This window comes from Protopterus annectens, chromosome 13.part0, assembly GCF_019279795.1.
Source record: "Protopterus annectens isolate FY-2018-M chromosome 13.part0, PAN1.0, whole genome shotgun sequence".
Lineage (NCBI taxonomy): Eukaryota > Metazoa > Chordata > Ceratodontiformes > Protopteridae > Protopterus > Protopterus annectens.
In genome coordinates, this window is record NC_056747.1 from 969,442,595 (window position 1) to 969,467,999 (window position 25,405).

The 25,405-nt window shown below is 42.2% G+C and overlaps 1 protein-coding gene across 1 annotated transcript in view; it reads right to left on the bottom strand.

Moving 5' to 3' along the window:
- Window positions 1-1,756: 1,756 nt before the first annotated feature.
- The window catches only part of DNAJC7 (DnaJ heat shock protein family (Hsp40) member C7), a gene marked incomplete at its 5' end in the record, with an annotated part of 1,180,673 nt that continues 1,157,024 nt past the window's right edge, over window positions 1,757-25,405 (bottom strand). The window contains 1 exon segment of the mRNA XM_044054736.1: window positions 1,757-9,976. Coding sequence (XP_043910671.1) covers window positions 9,939-9,976 — 38 coding nt within the window.

Genomic DNA, 25,405 nt, shown 5'->3' on the forward strand with positions numbered 1-25,405 from the left:
GTGTGCAGAACTTCCCCAAAAGAAATATCCTCAGGAGGGGAGGCCGAGGGGATGGAATCCTCTGCATCCGAGTCCTCATAGGTCTGAAAGAGCTCTTCCTGGCTATCAGAGTGGACAGAGCCCTCAGAATCTTCATCAGAAGGAGTAGGGTCAGAGGGTTCAACCCGGGGCCTTTTATCAGAAGGGGGCTGAGATCCTCTCTCAGGATGGGCCTGTGAACCTCTAATCATGGAAATTAAATCAGCAGCCATGGACATAATTTGTGTCTCTGGAGTCGGCTGAGGTAAAGATTTAGAAGTAATATGCTTTGTTTTGCTGGCTGCCTTAGCCCTAGTGTAGGCCTTAATAGACATGGCCATAGGGGGCCTGGCAGCTCCACGTGCAGGAGTGACCTTGTCTACAGCAATGGTCTCGGGCATTTCCTCGGTTTCGGTATCCGGAGGAAAATCTATAACTGGCGTTGGAATAATGTCTGGAATCGGAGTAGTCGGTAATGCGGTGTCTTCGGTTTGGAGCGGTGGAGAGACAGTCTCAGAGGGAACCGGAGCACTCACGCTAGGTTTTGGCGTGGAGTCGGTGGTAGACGCGGGCCGAGGATGTCGGTCCCGGTCTTTTCGCTTTTTGGGAGTTTGCGATGTCGGAAGATCTGACGGCATGGTGTAAGCAAAATTATCGCCGAAAAAGTCTTCAGCGAATTCCGCCCGGCGCCTGAGTACGCTTGTTGAAGCGAGCACAGGCTACACAGGCCGAGACGTCGTGGTCTGGGCCCAGGCAAGGGAGACAGTAAGAGTGGAAATCCTTATGAGGTATTTGTTTACCACAAGAAAGACAATTGTTAACTTTTTCAGTAATTTCTGACATCGGCTGAGGCAAGAAAAGGTCCCCAACGGGGTACTTAGCTTTTTTGATGACTTCGGTATCGTAGAATACAGGAGCTGACCGACCGGCACTTTCGAACTGCTTCTGCTTCGGGCACCGCGCGGCAAGAAAGACTGAAGAAAATGGCGTCGGCTGATGCTTATGTACTCCAGCCGCTCTGACGTCGGAGAGAAATGCGACATCAGCCGACGTCGGACCCAGACTTTGGAATCCGGCCGACCGAGGGCTGCCTGAGGCAGGACAACCCACATGTTATGACTGCAGTTGCATTCTTGAAGGACATCATTTTTGGTTCTTTCAGCATCTGTAATATCAAAAATGAGGCTGCAATTAAAGTTGAGCAGTTACTATACGTGTGATGCATATTTCACACAAACCAATCATGTTATCAACCATGTACTCAAGTGATGTCCTTATAATGAACCGGATTGGTCACCCTATCTCCATAATACAGTCAGTACCACTTTCATGGCAAAGTTAAACTCATACAATGGTTTCATCTTTATAATTGTGAGATCTACATGTTTAACTACACAACACAAACTACCATACTGCCCTGGCCTTTATTTAAAAAGATGGTAAAAAGGCAGCTTTTACCCACATCAGCTACAAAAACAGTTCATACTTTTAGAAGTTAAATTTCAGTTACATGAAGCATTAAGTAAAGCTAAACTGAAATTTTGCATAATTCTTGTAATTTCTGCTCCTGAAACACCAAACATTAGCAAGAATACCAATACTACACTACACACATCAAGTTGTAAACTATTTTTTAGTGACATCTTAAAAGTTATAAATGTAACATTCAGCACATAATACAAATACCCCCCAAACTGTTTTATATGCAAATTTCATAAACAAAACTTAAGCAGTCTCATCACTGTACACATACTATTCTTTTATTGAAAAAACTTTCCAAACTTCTCAGATTCAAAAGGGCAGGATAAGTAGTCTTAAATTAAAACTTTCCCAAGCTGTCAAGTACAACTATATAAAAAAGCTAGAGTGTGCATGTGAATATATCAAACAAGGCCAAGACCATGCATAAACAGGCAAATTGCATAATGTATGTTGCATTTTTCTGAACAGACATTTGTGTGAGAGAATTCAAAAACCTTTACTACTAGGTATATAGTCCTCAATTTTTCAGAGCTATGATATCTTAATCCCACCACTGTGCAATTTCATCTGTGGCCTCCACGTTACAGATTTCTGTTGATGCTTGATCACAAATTAAATTAAAAAAACAAATGTAAGAAAATGTTAATGTTTTTGGCATAGCACAGCACTAATTTTTTTTGCATACAGGAAAGGCATTCTAGAAGCTGTAGTCCCAACATACTTGCTAAAACATACTTTTCAGAGTCTGTCACTTGAATGGTAACTTTATGTTAAGAATTTCTGCCAAAGCAAGAATGGTGGCATTTGTTAAAAAATTATATCTGGGTACTAAACGTTTTGATGAGGAGTCACTTTACCAAACAGTGAAAAAGCTGGTACAGCTGATTAAAACTCAGCTGAAGAAACGGTTCCTTTTTTCACTCTGTGATTATGGAACTTGTCCTTTCCTCGCTGTAAAGGGATCTCAAGAGTTGGTCTATATAAGTAGAGGGGTAGGGGTACAGGTGGGCTTGCCCAGTGCAAAAAATATATTTTTACCCCCCCCCCCGCATGTTCAACCAATTGCGATCAATGAGTGTAGATTAACTATTGTGCTTTTGTGATGGAAAGCTATGCTTATATACAGCTCAAGCTAACTTCTGTAAGCTAACTGCCAGATTCATCAAGTGATGCTACATCTTACAGGTCATGTTTACCATGCCTAACTGCAGTGAGTACTGATGTTGAGGAACAGGCAGGCCCCCTGACTTATTAACTATATAGATCTTGACTTCAAAATTTTTGACAGCTTAACCTCATATGTTCGGTATTTCACATGTAATAATCCATTTAAGATCATATAGTTCCTGAATTTTTACTGGCACAAATACAGACTGGTGGTACTGTTACCAACCTAATAATGGATTAAAAAAAAGCAGGTGCTCCTCATATACACTTGGTTGAATCACATCACTGTCCACACCAAATGGGAACACACAAAAAAAGCTAAAACTCTGTGGCAATGGACAACACTGGCTAAACACTTGGAACAACCCATCAGGAAAAGCAGCGATAATGCACAACAAAATGCATAACATACTTCAACTGCAAATATAGTGGTGCAATGGTTAGGCTGCCACTTCAAAATACTTGGTTCTCAAGTTCATTTCTTGGTTGAGGTAACATTTTATGAATCTGTAAGGCCATTTCCAGTGTCCTGGTTTTTGCCAGGTGAAGTAGCTTCTTCCAAGATCCAAAAGACATGACATAAGTGAACAGTTGTGTAAAATCTTACCATAACCATAGATGTCTTCTATGTTGCAGTATTCTTTCCATATGGTTGTATTCCACCCATTGACACAACGTCCGGCCTGTACAGAAAAGCTTATAACCACTGCTAATATGTGGAACGCCGCACTTATGTACTGACATCAGCCATAAAAGCCCTATGAGGAACCAGACTCCTAAGGCCAAAAGTGGAGTCATCCTAGGAGGAAACAAGTTGTAGAGGGAAAGGCGGGTGGGGAAAGAACACTGCAACACAGAAGAGGATGACATCTATGGTTATGGTATGATTTTACACAACTATTCCATGTCATTCTATTCAATGTTGCAGTATTCTTTACATGAGGGAGTGTGCAAATGCTCACAAGGAACTCAAGGAGGTAGACAGAGGAGAGAAAGAAAGTGAAGAAACATTTTCTACAAATCCATGCAGGATTGCTACAGCAAACCCTGCCTTGTATCTAGAGAGTTTCCAACTTGTAATGTTTAGTGAAAGTATGAATAAATGACCAAGTAGCAGCTTCCAAAATGGAATGGGCATCTAGATCTCTAAAGAAAGCCCCTGATGAGGCAACAGATCTGGTAGAATAGGCCTTGACAGAAGACGGAGGAAATTTCCCATGAAAGTCACAGCAACATACAACAGCTTTAGAAATCCAAGAAGAAACAGTTTGTTTGGAAACAGGTAAACCCAGAGCCCTGAGATGAAAGGACACAGTTTATCTGACTTCCTAATAGATTTTGTTTTGTCCAGGTAAAATCTTGAGTTGCCTATGTGTAAAATTCTTTCACTACAGGACTGTGGTGACAAGCATTTAATGAATTTACTGAATTTCTCACACACACAACCGATTTTTTAAAATTTAAGAGTGAATTATCAGCATCAAACTTTTTAGATGTTGTGGTCATGAAGAATGATCAAAATTCGATTGATACAAGTTTATATGGGAAACCGATTTGTACTAATAACTACTTGCAAATAACAAGTATGCATCCTCCGCATACTTAAAAGAGCATAGTGACAAACCAATTAACTAGGGTTGCAAAATTACATACACTGTACAGATGAGATAACTAAATAAAACAGTTCAAGCGTTCATAAACAGAGGCTAGAGTCCTGAAGAAACTAAGAAAATTAAGAATGAAATGATAAACGAGATACAACTTCAAAAGATTTATTACATTCAGAAAATATAAACAGAAATTTACCCAACGTAAATCTGTTCTTAGATACACATTAACCTATAACAGAGAAACACCAGGGATCAAAAATACTGTTAATAAATATTGGTCTATTTTAACAGATATACCTCAACTTAAAAGGAGTCACAGCTGAACAATCCAGTTACAGCTATAAGACAGCACCCACCTTGAAGAATAAGTTGTTGGAGGACAGCAGACAAGCCAATCACAGTTTTTTAGTTACAAAAAAGGAACTTTTAGGTGTGGCAACTGTGCCCACTGTGAACATATCTGCACAGACAAAGAAATTAAACATCCATTTAATGGACAACCTTTTATTCTTCACGCATTTGGAAATTGTAATATGTGGAATCTCATCTACTTAGCACAATGTCAAACCTGTACAGCACATTACATAGGAAAGACTAAGAAAATTTAGAGAGAGAATAAGTTAACATTTATCAGATACAAGTGTAATCAAAAATACTCAAGCATATTCAGGATACGAACAGTTTACATTCTATTTTGATGGTTATCAGGGATTCATTAAGAGGGGATGATATTAAAATGCGAACAGAGCAAGAAGAATTAAAATGGATATATAGATTTAAAGTGCATATCTCCCCAGGACTTCAGGAGACTGTTATCCTTACACCATATCTCATATTTGAGTAACCAAGTTAATCAATCATGTGATATATTATAGCTAGTATTAAATGAAACTGTCTCAAACTACAATGAGCCTGAAGAAGCCAAAAGGTGATAGTGCTTTGACACTTGCGTGTTTCACAGTTATTTTATTAAACATTTTTTCGTTTATATTTCATGGTTCTTGGTAGTATTTACTTTTATTTTTTACCAGTCTGGAAGCTAATGGAGGTGTCAATGGCAAACAAGCAGACAGAGTTGGGCAGTGGACTTTTACTGAGGAATAAGATAGGCCACTGTTAAGCAATTCACACAGAAAAGAAAGTACTGCTAGAATGTCTGCAGAAAGTGGGTCTTTGATTTCTTTTATGGCAGCAGATAAAAAAATCTATTCCATTTGGAAATGCAAGATTTCCTAGTACTGGGTTTCCTGGCCTCCTGGAAAACCTTAAGCACGTCCTGTGAAAAACGTGCCTAAAAGGGATCAGAAGTTGATCACCCACAAGGTCAGCTGCAGAGTTGACAGATTCACTTGGTGAAAACTCTTGGACCAGTGGAAAGACCAAAAGGCAAAGCAGAGAACTGAAAGTGCAAAGAACCCACAGAGAAATGTACATTCAGAGGGTGAATTGGGATATGCAGGTAAGCATCCTTGATATCAAAAGAAGCCAAGGAGGAGTGAGACGAAACAAGGGAAAAAGAGTTTGCAGAGACAGCATCCAAAAAAAAGGCACTTTCAGGAAAGTGTTTAAATGGGAAATATCTAAGATAGGCCTCCAAGGACCATCCTTTCTTGGGACAAGAAACATCCTGGAATCAAATGCCTTTCCTTTTTGTTCTGGAAGGACAGTCTGAACAGTGCCTTGGTCAAACAGTTGAGCTAGCAACTGAGAGAACAGATGAAGTTGGCAAGAAGGAGGTTCAGGTATCCCCTTGTAAGGGTGGATGAGTCTTCCAAGTCAAAGTATCTTTTCTGGATGACAGAAAGAATCCATGAGTCTCGAGTGATCTCCATCCAGGCTGAAAGGGAGAGAAAAGAGATAGAGACGTACGATTTAGAAGAAGGGCTTGGTTGTCACAAGAGAGCTGGGTCTGGCCTGAAAAGGCTGTGGAGGAGAAGTAGCAGAAGCAACACATTTTGACTGAGGTCTCTTAAAAGATTTCTTAGACCTAGGAGCAGAAAAGGAGGAACGAGCAGGTCTTCTGACAAAATCAGTCTTGGCTGAAAAATTTCTATGGAATTTGGGGACTGCGGAAATCAGGATTTTAAGTCTTGGAGCTCTTTAACTTTTTCCTGCAGAGATTTAAAAAGTTCTGCAGCAGCTGAACCAAAAAGGGCAGAATTATCTAAAGAAGCATCAAGCAGTTTTGGCCTTTATGTCATCAGGTAATGACTGCAGCCTCAACCATGAATGCCTTCTAAGAACAGATGCAGAAGCTCCAACCCTTGAGGAGGCCTCCACTACATCATAGCTGCACCTAATTGAATGTCTAGGTACCCGAGAAGATGCAGACAAGAGATAGCTTAAGATTTAGCCTCAGAGTCAGGTAATTGTGTCAAGGCCTGAGAAAGCAAAGCCAGAGTACCTGGACTGTGTGTCTGGTAATTAGTGGCTCTAATAGCCAAGGTGGACGAAGTATATACCTTCTTACCCAGCTTTCCAATATCTTGCTTTCCTTATCAGAGGGAAGCAACTTACCAGAAGGAGACAAGCAATAGGATTTACCACAGACAATGGAGACCACAGCTGGGACAGCAGAGGGACATTTATAAAGAAACTTACAGTCTTCAGGGACCTTATAAAATCTGTCAAGTCTCTTGAGGGCAGGGGCTTGTGAGTCAGGGTTTTAGAAGATGATGCAAAGGCATCCAGGAAAGCAGGAAGAACTGGTGGAACTGCAGAGGGTGCAGGGGACATCCATTTGAAGTAGATCATAACATTTTTGTTCTTCAGAGATCTGGGAGGAATCCCATTTAAAAAATGCCCTCATCTTATTAATAGTTTCCTTGAAAGGAAGCTCTTCTATAGGGGAATCTCCCCCATTAGACTCCTCCTCAGGAGAAGCATATTCCAGAGGAGAATGAATCTGGGTGGAGTATGCCAGGAAGTCTTCATCAGAAGAGGAATCTTCAGAGTCAGATTCAAGGACCTGAGACTCCTAAGCCTGCACACAGCAAACGCCCTGAGACCCAGAAGCCAGAAATGGAGAAGTAAAAGCTGGAACAGGGAGGGAAGATAAAGAAGCTGAAGACCTCAATAAGACCCTGTGAAAACGCATCCCAACTGGACTGAGAGGAAGAGGGGACATTCAGATACTTGTTTTTGTTTCTTTTTAACATGCTTCTCTGCTAGAGGAGAGTGCCCAGATGTACGCCTAACATCCAGTTGTTCCCTAGATGGAGGGGCAGAAGTGTTCCCCAGAGGTACCCGCCAAAGACATGGATCTGCCCTCCAAATGTACCACTGGGTCTTTACTGACCTCAAGGGGAATGCCAGAGGAGGCAGGTGCAGCCAAAGAGGATTCAGGCCTTAACTTACTCATCTTCCTCTTCAAACTTGTCTCAGCCAGACTCCTGTAACCCTCCATTACTTCCCTAGCCAAACGCTGGACTCTGATTCTCAAGGTAAAGATTTAAAGCCAAAAGACAGCTACGCAAGGTCTTAGGCAAGAAGGCCTGGTAAAAAGAACAGGAACAGTGATCGTGACTAGGCCCCAAACAAAACAGACAAAGCTCATGAATATCTTTATGTGGTATCTGCCTTCGAAACCTACACTTGCACTTCCTGGATGACATGAACAGCAGCAAACGGCAGTAGCAATGAAATAAATCCCCAACGGGGTACTTATCTGAAGCTGGAAGCAAAACAAATGAAATAAGACTGCAGACCATACACAAGAATCAACCTTTCTGAATGGCGGTGTAAATGTTCTGAGGATGGTATGCACAGATGTCCCTTTTATGGTTGACAGTCAGTATCCAAGTGCGATGTCTCACCTACTGGCAGTGGCTATAAGCTTTTGTATACAGGCCAGACATCGGGTCAATGGCGGAATACAACAACACTGAATAGAAAGACATACTGGAAATCCTCTTTTCAATTACCTCCAATTAACATATTACATATTAAGAGTTAATGACATTCAAATACAGTACTCAAGAATTAAATGACATTTTAATTTTAAAACTGGACATTCACCTGTGTAGTAAAACTTATGCAACAGATAAACCTGGCATGGAAAATTAAATGGGCCTGGCCTTTAAACACTACCTGCAATTTTTTTAGCATTCTAATTAATAAGTGCATTTGAAGTGAAAGACTGTATACATATATAATGGTTCCTGTGCCCAAAATGGTTTATTAACTTAATTTTTTGTGCTGTTTCTATTACACCAGTGGATAAATACTCTGCCTTGGAATACAAGCTTAGCTACTACACAGGGCAGTAGTATGCCAATGGTTATAATGTGGGGACTGTAAACTTGTGGTTCTCCACCTTAAACTCTTACAAAGTATACTGTTGGCTTCACAGCTCTCAGATTTCCCAGATTTTGCAGAATGTCCCTGACATTGCACCATACTTTTGGTCTGATCCTCATAAAATGCAGTCAATAAACATATTTTGGACATCCACCTTAATATTCTACAGACAACACAAGCGAATAAAAACCGTTATTCTATCAACTAGGTAAATAAGATCAAAATTTAAAATCTGTCCTGATTTTGGCCTGTTGTCCCTTATTCTTCTAAGAGATTGAGAAGCATGGTTGGCAATCTATTACAACAAACCTGGGCACCACTTCCCAATTTGCCATTCTGACTGTGTGCAGAAATGCAAATTCGGTCTAACTAGGATCCTAATGAAAAAGTGCAATTTTAATGAAACGAGTTACTTAAGCAGGACACAACCAGGATAGAAAAAGACAAATCTTGGTTGAACGAGTAAAACAGACACTTAAAATTCAAGTAGTGAAAAAGCATCCAGAGATCTCTGAAAATAAATCATTTTAAAGGCTACAAATGAAAAAAAAAAAAAAAGAAAAACAATAGGCATTTTCTACAAGCACACTTAAAAGCAATAGCAAGATCTATATTCACTTTCACAGCAAAGACTTAGTTACATTAACGCAGCTGTTAGGACCACATGGTTAAACAGTCTTTTATAGTCACAGGGTATGACATCCAGTAACTGTGTGCAGTTCCCATATTCTGAGACGTAATTTAAAAAGTGGTCTACGGCCTCACACATGGTCTTGGCGGTAGTATTACTGAAATGCCTTAAGTATGTACATTTCAAGGCAAATTTGCAAGAGAAAGACTCCACAAAATAAGCCTCTCTCAAACAGGAAAAGGGGCCACAATCATTTAGAGGCATAGACCTGAAGTAAAAGCGCATTGGTTACATATAACTGCAACTTAAAATAAATGATCAGTATAATTTAATCCTGTAAAAAAAATCATACTCATCACTGTAGTTCAGTAATAGTCATAACCAGAACACTAAATGATGGAGCTCTATAAATGCAGTTAGAAATCTCTTTACAAATAAATTCAATATACAAGGAAGATTATTTACATGGATTGTATCCTTCAAGGATGTGAAGCCTCCCAAATATCAGTGCTCAAGACTTGCATACTAACTTTAGAGATGATAAAGTCCAAAGCAAATTTTTATTTTTGTTGTGTCAAACATTGTGACAAATTAGAATGTCCAGTCCATTTTGTTCTTTTTTGAATACTCTCCTTTGCCATGAAGGAAAATAAAAGTCACACAAATGCACAAAGAAACACAGAGACACCGTCACTGCTTAAATTAAGTCCATGAATAATAAAATACGACTTTTAGCCGAATTGAAAGAAGAAATTTCCTGGACCAGAAGCTGGAAAAAAAAAAATAAAAATTAGAAGCATTCATTGATTTGAACAGCAACTGTACTTTGTATTTAACAGTTCAAGAAAGAATAGTTGTGTAAAATCTTAACATAACCATAGATGTCCACCTCTTCTATATGCTATAGTATTCATAACACCTGACTCGTACGTCTGGCCAGTATACCAAAGTCTAAATGCTACTGTAAGGTACATGTGACGCTGCGCAACAGTAAGCATACATCGGGTATAAAGCTGCCGTCAGCACGTACCTACCTCAGAAATGAATGCCGCAAAGCACCAACTAAAGTGAGAAAACATGCAACCAGGGACCAGGCAAGCATTGGGGGGGGGGGGGGTTTGATGATTTGGTGAAAGTATGAAGAGAAGACCAGGTGGATGCATCCAAAATGGAGGCTGTATCCAACCCTTTAAAGAAGGCCCCAGAGGAGAACAATGCCCTCATGGAATGTGCCCTTACTGGAGGAGTGAGATCTTTGCCATTGGCTGAGTAACAGAAGGAAATGGTTTTCGAAATCCACTAGGAAATAGTTTGCTTGGAAACAGGTTGGCCCAGGGCCCTTGGGTGATAGGAAACAATTTGTCAGACTTACAAGATAGGCTTAGTTTTGCTCAAGCAGTACCCGAGTTGCCTATGTTCAAAGTATGGAGAATCCTCTCACTGGAGGATTGGGAGAAAGAAAAAAGGTAGGGAGATTGACAGCCTGTTCAGGGATAACTCATTAACCACCTTGGGCATAAAGAATGGGTTAGTCCCAAGAGATACCCTATCCCTATGAAACACCGTGAAGGGAGAAGAGGCCATAAGAGCTTGGAACTCAGAGACCCTTCTGGCAGAGGTAATAGCCACTAGAAGAACCGTTTTCCATGTACAGGGAAGATGTCACTGCTGGATCTAAGGCGGTAGGGTAAGTTTCTCCAGGACAAAGTTGAGATCCCAAGGAGGAGGTACTGGGTTTCCTTGGTGGTCTAATGTGAAGGACTCCTTTTAGGAACAGCTTGATTTCCAACCTGGAAGCTAAAGGAAGAGACATCAGTAAACATGCAGAGATGGCAGAAAGTTGAGAGTTAACTGAAGAATTAAGATAAACCACTCAATAAATTCACACAGGTAAGACAAAACCACTGGGACCTCTGTTGACAGTAGTTGTGTTGCTTGAGACACCAGATGGAAAACCTTATCCACCTGGAGACGCAGGATTTCCTAGTAGTGGATTTTCTGGCCTCCTGCAGAACTTTTAGCATGTCCTCTTCATAACAGTGTCAAATTTAAGGTCTGCATTTGTGGATGCACTAGAGTTCCCTTGTTCTGTGTGAGAAGGTCCATCCTGTGTGGTAACTTGTGGTGACTGCCCTTGGCTAAATGGGGAGGGAACCAATGCTGTCTTGGCCAAAAGGGAGTCATCACCAAGATTTCTGGCTGTTCCTGCTGAATTTTCAGAAGGACCTTTTGGATAACTGGGAAGGTGGGATGCGTACAAAAACACCTTCTTCCATGGAAAGGATAGTGCACCCACATTAAATGCCCAAGGATGTGGTATCCCGGTACAATACTTAGAAAGCTGTCTGTTCATGGGGGAGGCAAAGTGATCTGAGAAATACCCCAACGATGGACCAGATCCAGAAATACATCCCTGTTTAACATCCACTCATGGGACTGAGTCATGGACCTGCTTAGGGAGTCTGCCTTCACATTCTGAACTGAGGGAATGTAAACAGCCTGAAGAGAAACCTGACTCTGTGGGCTAGCTCCAGACATATAATGCCAATTTGCAGAGGATACAAGACTTTGTCCCCCCACTTCTTGCTGATGCACCAGAGGACAGTGGTATGGTCTGTGAACTACCTTAGAGCCCCTGGTGAAATCCTGGATTTGAAGATTTTCAGGGCAAAGATCAAGGCTCTCACTTCCTTTATGCTGAAGTGCTCCTTCATCTTCGGTAGTGGAGACCACATATCCCTGACATTCCAGTTTTCAAGAGTTTCATCCCAGCCTGTGTCTGAGGCATCCGTGTACAGATCTTGGGTGGAATAAGGGTTGAAGGGGTAGGCCTGGATTTCTGGAGAATCCACCAGTCTAACTCCCTTATCAAACAGGGTAGGAAGGGAACAACAAATTCCAGACGATGAAAGTGCTGCTTTTAAAACCACTCCCAGGAACCATTGCAATTTTCCAGCATGTAGTCTGGCAAAGAGAAGCACAGAAAGTACAGTTTTGTACCTACCATACATGTAGATGTTAGAGTGTTCACCCTGATGCAGTCATCACACTTGGGTTATCCAGCCGTCAGGCGGTCCCGCAGTTGGACCGAATTCCAAAGTTTTGTTCCGGCGTTGGTTGCTATCGCTTCTTCACTGACGTAAGTGTGCCAGGGGTATATAAGAGGCATCCGATGCCATTTTCTTCAATTTTTCTTGCCCCTGATATATATATATATATATATATAAAACTATATAAAAATAAAACAAAACCCTTAGGCACAAGCAAATACACCACAGAGGTAGTATAGGACAGAGTGGTAGAGATAAGTTCAGCTAGTTCAGAGGGGATGGAGGGAGGGTAACCTGGACTGCAGCAGGGTGAACATTCGAACATCTACATTTATGGTAGGTACAAAACTGTACTATGTTCATCGTGTTACCCTGCTGCAGTCATCACACTTGGGTTGAATCCCAAAGCTAAGGATGGGAGGTGGAGTCAGACAGGGTTAGAAGAAGCTAGTAAGCCCTGCAAAACTGCAGTGGCAAAACCAGCTCTAGTCTTAGAGTATAGAGGTAAGTGATAGTGTTTGGTGAAGGTGTGCACTGAACTCCAAGTAGCAGCTTTCAGAATATCCTTGGTCGGCATTCCCCTGAGAAAGGCTGCTGATGTAGCTGTAGCCCTGGTGGAGTGGGACCTAATGTTAGCAGGTACTGGTTTCCCATGATGTGTGTAACAGAAATGTATGCAATGCCCTATCCATTTTGAAATGGTCTGTTTTGAGATTGCTTTTCCTTGTGATCCTGTAGCATAGGCTACGAAAAGCTGGTCAGTTTTTCTGAAAGCCTTAGTTTTATCTAAGTAGTAACGTAATTGCCTGTGAATGTCCAAAGAGTGCAGGAGTCTTTCTCCTTTGTTCTGGGGATTTGGGAAGAAGGTGGGCAAGTGAATGGTTTGGTTTAGGGCCACACTGGATACCACCTTTGGCATAAAGGAAGGATTTGTTCGTAGAGAGACTCTGTCTTGATGAAAAATGATGAAAGGTTCCACTGCCATTAGTGCCTGTAGCTCTGAGACTCTTCTAGCTGAGGTTATTGCTAGTAGTAGGGCGGTTTTCCATGAAAGAAATTTTAAATCAGCAGAAAAATCTGGTTCAAAGGGCGGTAGTGTAAGCTTTTCCAGAACAAAGTTGAGATCCCAAGTAGGTGCTGGAGCTCTCCTTGGTGGTCTTAAGTTCTTAGCCCCTCTGAGGAACTGTCTCAGGAGTGGATGTGAGAATAAAGGAGCATCCATGCTGTAATGAGCTGAAATTGCTGAGGCATGGATCTTAATAGATGAAAAGGAAAGTCCTTTGTGTAACATCTCAGTTAAATATTGCAGAATCTGAGGGACGTTTGGATCAAGGTGGTTTAGACCTTTAGCCTGGTTCCAGGCGCAAAATCTTTTCCATTTGTCTGAATAGTTTTCCTGGTGCTGGGTCTCCTGGCCTCCAGAATGACATCCATAACAGCTTTGGATAAAGGTGTTGGCTGGTTGTTTAGGTAATTTGCCATGTAGCCAGGTTTAAAGTCTTGAGCTGGCTGTGTAGAATCTGATGATCTCGCTGGGTGAGCAGGTGAGGAATTTTTGGCAAAATCCATGGCGGGTCTTGGGCCATGTTCCTTAAAATTGGGTACCAATGCTGGCGTGGCCAGTCTGGTGCAACGAGTATCATTTGTGGTCTCTCTAATCTGACTTTCATCAGTACCTTTGCTAGAAGAGGTAGTGGAGGGAAGGCATACACTGTTAATGTTTTCCAACTGAATGAGAGGGCGTCCACTTTCCAAGCTAGCGGATGGAAGATCCTTGTGCAAAATTTTTGAAGTTGGTGGTTGCGGGGGCTTGCAAACAGATGTCTGGGCGTCCCCATTTTTGAGCTATCATTGCAAATACTTGTGGATCTAGTTTCCATTCGTGTGGATCCATGATGTTTCTGCTTAGGTCGTCTGCCAATGTGTTTTTCTGTCCTGGCAGGAATTGTGCTTGTAATTGAACCTGGTAAGACAGTGCAGTGTTCCACAAGGTCATTGCTTGCCTGCATAGAGGGTAGGAATGTGTACCCCCTTGCTTGTTTACGTACCACATGACTGTGGTATTGTCCGTCTTTATTAGTAGTTGTCCTGGGTGTAGAAGGTCCTTGAAAGCTGTTTGGGCATTCTGTACTGCTAGCATTTCTTTTTGATTGATATGCAGATGCCTCTGATCTGTAGTCCATTTGCCCTGAATGCACTGTCCTGCCATTTGTGCTCCCCAGGCATAGTCCAATGCATCTGTTGTCATAGTTTGCCTGGCTGTGGGTAAGGTGAAAGGCTGACCCTTGTTGAGGTGACATGCCTGTGTCCACCATAGAAACTCCTGTTGAAGGCAGGGAATGAGTGGCATCACTGTTTCCAAGCTGTGGCTGTGCTGAGTCCATACACTTTTCAGGTACCATTGTAATTTCCTCATATGCAGTTTTGCAAATGGTATTAGTAGTATGCAAGATGCCATGAATCCCAAGGCCTGCAGAATTTTTCTTGCAGGGAGATGGGTCTTTGTTGCCATTATTTTGAAATATTGAAACAGCTGTCGTTGCTTGTCTGGCGTGAGATAAGCCATCTGGGCCACTGTATTCAAGCTGGCACCCAGGAATATTATGTTTTGTGAGGGCACTAGTTTTGATTTCTTTTCGTTTACTGTGTACCCTAGGCAACTTAGAAGGTGTTTGACAAATGCCAGATGCTTTAAAAGAATGTCTTTGCTTTCTACTTGAATAAGGCAGCTGTCCAGGAATGGGTATATTTGAATTCCTCTTTGTCTGCAGTATGCAATTACTGGTGCCAGGCAGTATGCAATTACTGGTGCCAGGCATTTTGTGAAGACCCTGGGCGCAGTAGATAAGCCAAAGGGCAGTGCAGAGAATTGATAATGCTTTGAACCTGCAATGAAGCGGAGGTATCTTCTGCAATTTTGTCTGATAGGGACATGCAGGTATGCCTCTTTGAGGTCCAAAGTGACTAGCCAAGCATTCTTGTCCAGCATGGGAAGAAGCTGCTGTAGTGTTAGCATCTTGAATTTTGGTACTTGCAGATAGGTGTTCAGAATTGAAAGATCCAGAATGGGTCTCCATGCTTTGTCTTTTCTTGGGACTAGGAAGAGTCTTGAGTAAAATCCTTGTCCTTGCTCCTGTGTAGGTACCTGTTGAATGGCTCTCATGTTCATGAGAGCTGTAATTTGTTTTTGTGCCTCTGCCCATTGATTTGGTGGCAGGTTTGGCATTCCTTTGTTCCTTGGTAAGGTATGAAAGTGGAATCTGTATCCTTGAGAGACAATGTTTAGAACCCATTTGTCTTTTGTGACGATGTGCCAGTTACCTGCAAAAAATGCTAGTTTTCCTACCAAGGGAGTTGCCAGGAGAGATTTGCTAGGTAGTTTGAGGATAGAGTCATTGTGTTCGTCTTCTGCTAGCTTGGGGCCTGTCTTCTCCTCCTTTCTGGGTAGCAGAACCCCATTGGTGAGGTTTTTAAGGACCCTGTGACTGACCTCTGCCCCTTGGGCATCTGTATTTACCCCTCTGTGATCTGTCTGAAGCTGGAAAGGACCAGTTTTTTGTTGGCCAATTTCTGCTGAATCGAAGGGGTTGTACCTGCAAAAAATCCTTGACCGTTTGCATAGACTTTGCCTTATCCTCTATTTTCTTTAAAACCTCTTCTGCTTTGACACCAAATAATACATCCTGTTGTAAAGGTGCATCCAATAATTTTGCTCTAACATGGTCAGGGAGGGTTTGTTCTTTTAACCAAGCATGCCTACGTATGACAGAGCCAGTAACAGCTGCTCTACAAGAAGCTTCCAATGAGTCAAATCCGCATTGTAAAGTATGTTTGCCCACCTGTTCAGCTGCATGCAACAGATCCTGCATTTCTTTGAATTCAGGCAGTTCTGAATGTGTGCTCATTTTTTGTTTTAACTGAGACATTAGAAATTGTTGACATTTCAACATGTGAAACTGGCAATTTAATGCTCTCATAGCCAGAGTAGCTGAGGTGTATATTTTCTTTCCCCATCTATCTAGGGCGCTGGAATCCCTTTCAGAGGGCACGGGATTTTTAGCCATAGAAGCTTTAGCTCCCTTAGGACCCTGGGAAATGGTTTCTGGGTCAGCTACAGGGCTTTTATAAAGGAATTTGTGCGAGTCAGGTACTCTGTAGTATCTGTCTGGTTTGGCTGGAGCAGGAGGAAGAGAGTCTGGATTTAAACTAGACTCCAAGTAAACATAATCCACAATATCCAGAACAGGAGGGATAGCGAGAGGTCTGTGCTGGGGTAGTAGAAGGAACTCTCAGAGCCTTTTCTTAGAATCTGAGTAATCCTGGCCTTCCCAGTGGAAATGTTCCCTCATGGTATGCAAGGTTTCCCCAAAGGAGTAGTTTTCAGGGGGAGATGCTGAGGGAATAGAGTCTTCAGCATCAGAATCTTCATAAGGTGGAAAAGTGAATAATCTGAGGAGAGAGAAACCTGGTCAGAGGATGCATAATCCTTCTCTTGTCTTGGTCTTTTATCAGGAGGGGGATGGGAACCCCTGATAAGGGTAATCAAATCTTCAGCCGTCTTAAGCATCTGTTTCTTATGCATGGGGCGTTGAACTGTAGACTGATGTACAGTTTTCTTTGGTTTTAAAGGAGTTTTAAGTTTAGCATAAGATTTAATGGTGAGTGTAGTCAGTCTGAAGACACCTTCAGAAACCGAAGGAGTTTCCGTTGCACCGGTGTCGAGTTCTGCTCCGGTGTTGGTAAAAGGCTGCGTCGGCCTAGTAGACTCCGCATGGGAATCCGCAGCTGTCTGGGTATCCAGCTCAGCGGTCATCAGGGGCTGCGTAGGCGCCCCACTGAAAACCGGAGAACCGGCGACAGGCCCAGCTGAGGCCTCGGTGTCTGGCTTATTCCTAGGCTGCCTGTCCTTATCCTTGCGTTTTTTATGAGTGGCGGTCGTCGGCTGCTCCGACGGCATGATATAACTAAATTTCCTACCAAAGTAATGCCGTGCGAAGTCAAAATGGCGTTTGATAGTTCGTTTATTAAACCTAGCGCAAAACCGACAACCTGTGACATCGTGGTCTGGGCCTAGGCAAGGAATACAATAGGAATGGAAGTCCTTATGAGGTATTTGCTTCCCACAAGAAATGCAATTGTTAACTTTTTCTGACATCGGACTGAGCCAAGAAAATGTTCCCCAATGGGGTACTTAGCTTTATTGAAGACTTCGGACTGAAATTCAAATAGAAAATCTCAGGTGTCGGCCGACCGGCACTTGAACTGCTTTTGCTTCGGGCACCGCGCGGCAAGAAAGACTGAAGAAAATGTCGTTGGATGCCTCATATATATCCCTGGCGCACTGACATCAGGGAGGAAGCGACAGCAACCGACGCCGTACCAAGACTTTGGAATGTGGGCCGACTGCGGGACCACCTGACGGCAGATAACCCAAGTGTGATGACTGCAGCAGGGTAACACGAACATCAGTTGAGACCATGAACCCCAGGAGGAGCAGGAACTCCCTAGTGATCACAGACTGAAGTGGTAGTAGGTCTTGGAAATTGAAGGTAAGAGACAGGATCTTTTCTCAGGGTAGACAAGCTATCATACTGCTTGTTACAGTCCTGCACTCCAGGAAGACATGATCCTGGGAAGGGATCAGGTAAGACTTTTGGAGGTTAGTAAATCCTAGCCCTTTCAGAAGGGGCACAGTGGAGGAAAGATTGTCCAGCAGGATGTCCGGAGACTGAGCCTAGAGAAGCAGGTCATTTGGATATGGAAATATCTATATGCCTTGTAGCCTGCAGTAGGCTATGACAGGGGCTAAGCATTTTGTGAATACCCTCGATGCTGTAGATGGACCAAATGGCAAAGCACAAACTGAAAATGAGAGGAAGCAACAGAAAAGCGAAGAAATCTCCTGAATCGTTGGTGAATGGGGATGTGAAGACAGGCATCTTATGTCCACTGACACCATGAACGCCTAGGGAAGGATAAGTGAGAGAAGAGTAGGTAGTCAGCAAAAGAAAGGTGGGGACTTTCAGAAAAATGTTTAAATGTTAAAAGTCCAGAATGGGCCTTCAAGGGCCATCCTTTCTTGGAACCAGAAACGTCCTGGAGTAAAATCCTTTTTCCCTTTGAGAGGGGTGGTATCTCCTGGATAATGCCCTGAAATAGGAGAGGACTAGTGGGAAGAATTCAGATTGGCCCTGTGGAGGTTGTTGGATTCCCTTGAAAGAAGGAGGGGTTTCCCATACCATGAATGATGATAGAAAGGACCCAAGAGTCCTGGGTTATCGGTTTCCAAGCAGGGAGGGAAAGAGAGAAGGGGGTGGGGTATGTGGATTCTGGGCCTTTTAGGTTTGGCCTGAAACGGTGGTTTCTGAGATGATGTGGAATAAAGTGACTTGGAAGGAGGCTGTCTCCTAGAATCCTGCTTACCTTTGGATGGGAAAGATTAAACTGCCTTCCTTACAAAGGTGGTTCTGGCTGGCTAATTTCTCTGGTAGTGGGAAACACGAGAGACAAAAATGTGTTTTAAGTCTTGGAATTCCTGCCCCTTTTCCTGAAGAATTTTAAATAGCTCTGCAGCTGCACTGCCAAATAAGGCTTTGTTGTCCAGAGGGGCATCCATAAGCTTAGCTTTGATGTCATCATGTAAGGGTTGTAATCTAAGCAAGAATACCTTCTCAGGGCAGACCCCATAGCTGCAGCCCAAGCTGAAGCCTCCACAGCATCATAACTGCACTTGGAGTGCCTGGGAACCTGGGGGGCAGTCTCCCTGATGTTATGAATACTGCAGCATATGAACAGAAGGACATCTACTTGACAGTTTATAATCGTATTCATTTTATGTGGCTTCAACCATTTTTCCATAAAGGTGCTAACAACTTTTGTCCCTTCACCCAACATAGCAAAAAGGCAGTCCAATGTTACAGTGTTGAGGGCACCTGCTTATTGTGCTAGCAATATAGGACTAAACAAAGACCTGGGAAGCTAGATGACTGGAGTGTGTGTGTGGCTTTTTTTTGGGGGGGGCTTGAATGGCCAAATGCCAGCTTGTGCACCCTGGGTAATGGTACCATTTATGTAGCACACTGCTGCTCTCTAGCGGATGCTGGAGCTGCTGGACAGTGGCATAAGTGTCTTGCAAATGCATATGCTTACACAGGGAAGGTGGACATCTATGCATGTGCTTATCACTGCAAGCTCCTCCACTTGGAGGAGCATAGAGAATGCAAAATAAAAACAACTGCTGGTAGAAAAGTATTTATGACAGGTCAGAATGCCTGAATGTACCCCCCTCCCTAAAGATGGCTGAACTCTACCAGCTGTGCTTTCAGGTTGCTGGCTGCAGTCCTTGGGGGATAAGCCACTCAGTCTACAAAAAGGGTGGGGGAAAAAGGAGGCAGACTGTAGACAGTCATAACAGGGAAAGAGGACTATAAACTACACATCTTCCACTTTTCATCAGAATTTCCTTTTAGGCAGCTCATACTATTTTGCTCCATATTTGCAAATCAGTTCTCGTTTGTGACAGACATGTCACAAAGGCTGCATTATAAGCATAAGCATGGAAATAAAAAAAAAAATAGAAGTTAACTTGGAAGGAGTACATCAAGTTTAATGCATATGAATTCAGCAACAAAAAATGGGATACGAGAGTATAATCCTAACAAAGATGATGTAAAAACCATGTCATATGTTTCTATTAAGAAGCCCATATCAGATGCACTTTAATGAATAATGCAGCTTTAGTTCACCAGTTAGCACAGAGGATTAAGTTAGTGGTACAGGGTCAGAAGCCTCTTACCTCCAACACTTGACTAATGTGATTTTATGAGCACGCTGCTAAAACAAATAATGTTCCCAGAAGTCCCTAGAGAGAGACAACTGTGCCAACTGGGCTTAACAACTATTAAACAAATTAATAAAAATAAAGCTATATATGTGTTTTACCCTTAATCAATTACCACATAATATATATCAATAAAATCTGTACTGACAGTTTGTCAAATAAGCTGCATTCCTATTAAATACCCCCTTCCATTTTTATTAAAAATACTGTAGTGCCACCTGTCTTTTTCCCGTTTACAACAGCCACATGTATCCACAACTGTACTTTTAATCTTAAATCTCACCCCATGTTCTCCTAAACTATTTGCATCACTTAATGCCACCACCTATCCCCTCATCTCAAACCTCAGTGGAAACTCTCACCAGATGGGAAATCGCAAATTCACCCCTGGGATCTCTTCTGTGTCCCTGCTAGACAGAGGCACAGTAAACTAATCTTAAAAGGGTACCTTCTGTGACCTACTTTACAGAGGCACAGTAGGCTAATCTAATAGGGAGGCGGAAGCCAAATACACACTGGCTAGGCTTATAAATGCCCTAGGGCAATTAGCCTAGTATCTACCTATGAACCTAAATCAGACTGCTTTACTGAAAGATATATGCAAGCACAATGTACCCTACATATCAGTCTCCTGGGAAAAGTGAAAAACTTCCATTCTGAACATTTTACACTAATGGGAGACAAAATACATTCCCTTTTAAGTTGTTCTTTTTTGTGGCGGAGGCACAGAACCCTGACCCTTGTCTTGGATGTGAACTATAGACCTGGACAGTCAGAATTTGGCTAGGGAGGGATGAGGTTGCATGGCCTAACCCAACCTAACAATCTTAAAAGTAGGTGTGGTGGCAGCAAAAGTATCTTGCAGCTTGAGTACCAATCAGCAAGAAGCATTATGTTCACCAAGAAGTGCACATTAACTTGGGTGTGGGTCACTGGAAGCATACACCCACTTACTTTGGGCACAATAGAGCAGGCATTGCAATGTGCTGTCTAGTAACCACAGAAAATTAATGCAAAAGTCAGAGTCGATCATATGACAGCTTAAACAAAAAAATTCTAACTAAATGTATAAATATCATTTTGTTCACCACAAGCAAAAGGAAGGTACAGTTGCTCAAGTCCTACTTACCTGTAACAGTAGTTCTTTGTAGAACACACTGCCTTACTGGCAGTTGGGTAATAATGCCCTGTTACCCTTCCTCTGGCAGTCTATAAAAACTCATTCCCTCCCACTGTCTGGTTGTAGGTGTGATGGGACCAATCACCTGGCAATACAAAGACTGCCTTACAGGCCAAATAGCAAAACACATTTAGTTTTCTAGGGTTCAGCAGGAACAGAAGATGTAAGCACAAGCTTTACAAACACTTCCTGTTCCAATATGAAAACCAAACGCGCGCACACACTCAACAATAAAGGCAGTGGGCTCCACTGCAACCCAAACACCAAACTGTGTACAAAGAAAGGGAATCTACTATTACAGGTAAGAAGGACTTGTACAGATTTACTATGTTTAATAACCACATTGCCTTACTGGTATTCTGGTAGATTTTCAAAGCTTACCCAACCTGGGAGAAAGGATAAGGGTCAATGAGCCCCTGGAGAATGGCCCTAGCGAAGCATTCTCTGGACCTAGAAAAGAAATCTAGCTTGCAGAGCTTCATAAAAGTATGGACAGAGTACCATGTTGCTGCCTCTAGAATACTTAGAGTCCACTCCTTTCCAATATACCACTGAAAAGGAAAAGGCCCTGGCAGAATGCACCTTTCACATATCTCGGTGGTTGTAATAAAAAAAAAAACAATACCACAAGACAACTAACAAACAATGTTTGCTTACTAATAGGTCAACTATTCACTGCCCATGCAGGAAGTAAAAAGACTTTTGCTTTACTGAAGGATTTCATTCAGTCAAGGTAGCACCTGAGCTGCTGATGCATATCCAGCTCTCTCCCTTATTCTTGGGTTCTGGGAAGAACAGGAAGGTTGCTTGACTGAAAGCGAATTCTGAGACCACTTTTGGCATGAAAGAGGGGGTAGTGCACACAACAACCCTATCCCTGTGGAAATCAGATAAGGTTGCACCACCAAGAGAGCTTGCAGCTCACAGAATCACCTTGCAGATGTCAGAACAATAAGCAAAATAGTATTTATTGTTAAGAGCTTCATCATATCCTGAGTGGCAAGTGCTAAAGGTGGCAAGGTCAATTTTTCTGTAACAGTTACCATAAAGGAGGAAACTGCTTGTGAGGTGGTCTCCTATGCAAAAACTCCTTTTATGAACAGTTTTACCAAAAAAAAAAAAAAGGTGGATATACTGGCAGACAAGCAGAGGTGCGTGCTAAATGCACCTTAATGAACACATACAATAAGCCATCTAAAGTAGCTCAAGAAATATTTAAAGACCAGAGGTTCTGTTCCCATTTAGGCACCACTTAGAAAACCTCATCCATTTGTAAACACAGGATTTTCTGGTAGCAGGTTTTCTGGCCACCTTAACACTTGCTGCACAGCCTCATAGAAAACTACCTAAACAGAGTCAATACTGAATTCATCCAGGCTGTCAGCAGATGTCCCTGAGACTGTGTGAACAAATACAGTTTGTGAAACCGTCTGTGGTAATTGCCCTTGGCCAATATCATAATAAGGGAGAACCAAGATTGCCTGGGCCAGATTACCACAATGATTTGCGGCATTTCTTTCTGAATCCCCAAAGTACCTTGTGAATCAGTGGAAATGCATACAGGAACTTTCCTGTCCAAGGGAACTAGAATATGTCTGTCCTCCAAACATGAATAGGATGATGCCTGGAACAGAATTCCTCCAGCCATCGGTTTTGAAAGGAGGCAAACAAGATCTATTTGAGGCATTCCCCACATCTGGACTAGATCCTGGAACACCACTGCACTGAGATGGAAAGTAGTTTTTCAATTTCAGAACTCTTGCACCTAGAGGTTTGAATTTGGATATTAATTTAAATGTTTAATTTGTTATATGAACATATGCATTTTGGATAACTTTTTAATATTGTTTCTTTAAGGATTGTGCAATTAACACATCAATCAATAATCAATTAAGAATCTGTATAAATGAACTGCTGGGTGTTGGCAGAGTCATTCCTCTGAAGACACTTATCCGAGGTATCAGAATGCCATTACATTTTTGAGTAGTATCTATGGCTCTGTTTGTTTCGTTATTTTCTTTGATTTTTGCCTGGTTCTTGTGTAGTCCCCTGTACTCCAGGTGACTGGTCCATCCCCACAAACAGGCAATGGGAGGGACTCTGAACTTTCGTAGCCTGCCAGAGGAAGGGTAGCAGGGCACTACTACCTGAATGCCAGTAAGGCAGTGTGTTTGCTGATCAAAAGGATTAATAAGAAAAAGAAAACATAATACAGAATGGGGAAAATTTACAGGATCATAGAAGTTACAAGATAACCAAGCCACAAAACCATTTCTGCATTACCAATGCCCACCGTTTGCAATTTGCCTCTTTTCAAGGAGGTCCAAGCCAGTCACACTGGGGGGGTGGATTGAATTTGTGAATATATATCAAACTGCCCAGCTCTTTTTTTTTTTTTTTTTTTTAAAAGACAGACAGTATAAGCCACTGCTTAATCGGGACAGTGAATTTGTTCCAAAAGGGTATATGCACTGTATAACAAATTTATGCCTCTTCAGAGTCTTAATTTGTTGGAGTAGATTTAGGTCTCTGGGCCTAGTGTTAACTGGGTTGTTCAATTTATTGAGGTATACGAACTACTGGATATAATGATAAATACCCATTTGTGAACCAAGCAGACTCAGTGGACAAACACACAGATACACACACAGAGTCCCCTTTCAGGGGTAACCCTTACAGCCCTAAAAGCAAGGCACATTTTGTTCCTAAGGTGTCGATATGAAATTGAGAACCGGGACAAAGCCTCCGGTCCTTCCTGGTAGTTAGTCTTCTAAAACTCTTGATCTTTTCAGTTACAAAGCTCTGGAATCTCCCAATTGCTTAATAAACTTAGTAATATACATCCTAAAGGGGACATTGTTCTAAATGATGGGTCTAATCAGTGAAGATTAGAAGGAAGTGAAACCTTCTTTAGAACTGGAAAATGCACCTTCAGCTATGAGTTGGGCTAGGTGAAAGGATTTCCTAACCACTTTTACAACATGATTGATAAAAATAATGGAACTGTCAACCACTGTACGCAGGTCTCTCAAAATTTTCATACTGAAGTGGTATATGTTAGCTATGCTATATGTAGGGGGGTGGGCATGCTTACAAAATGCTATAATGATGCACGTTTTGGCATGGAACATATCCAATATGATAATACACAAAAGGGCACATGCCTGCACCATCTTTATAACTTTCTTCCACAATTTAGCTTACAGTCAAGGAGCATACTGAAAGTACAAAACAGAGTGGTACACAGACTCCCTGACAGCAAGGTAGAACTACAGCATCGAAGATTGAAATGGAGGAACAATTCCTCTTCTCAGACAGGTGCCAAATAACCTGTCAACAAGCTGTAAGCTGAGAAGGTGCAAGACAGAAGCTAGATGATAGTCCTACAAATGTATGGCAAATGGTATTAAAAGCAGCATGGCCCAACCTAGCCATAGAAGAGGGAGATGAGGACAGCACTCTAGACAGGTTGTTGGTGGGAAATACTGCAACAGTGATCTATTTAAATGTTTAACAGTTATGGTAAGTTACATGCACAACTGTAGTGTTATTTACCTTTTTTAAAACTCAGCAATTGAAATGCTTAGTTCAATACGAGATGGACTCGCTGGCTTCAAATGTTACCCTTCCCCCTAAGGGATGCAGGAGACCCTGAGATGATCTGCAGTTCACCATCTACATCAGATGTACCCGCTGAAGTGGCCAAACCCACAGTACATTAGAATACCTCTCAGGCTCCCACTACAGAGACCCTGTCAGAGGCTAGTAGTTTTTTTTTTCATGTCTATACCAGTCCAGCATACCTCAAGATAATACATTTTCTTTGGCTTATTATACATTTGTTGATTGCTTGAGAGTTTTCCATTACTAACTTTGTCTCACACTTCCACACTGAACAGAATTAATGACACAGTACAAGGGTTCGTTCATACACCCAGTAGACAAGGGTTCGTTCATACACCAAGTAGGCAAACCCAACAGCTCTCAGCTTGGACAATAGAATTTTAATACGGTCCAGCACCAGTACTTGGAGAACTTGCTGAACAGAGGCATAGCTAGGGTGAGACAGAGGGTAGCTGTCCAGGAAGCAAGTTGCTAGGGGATAGAATCAGCAGATGCCCATCAGTT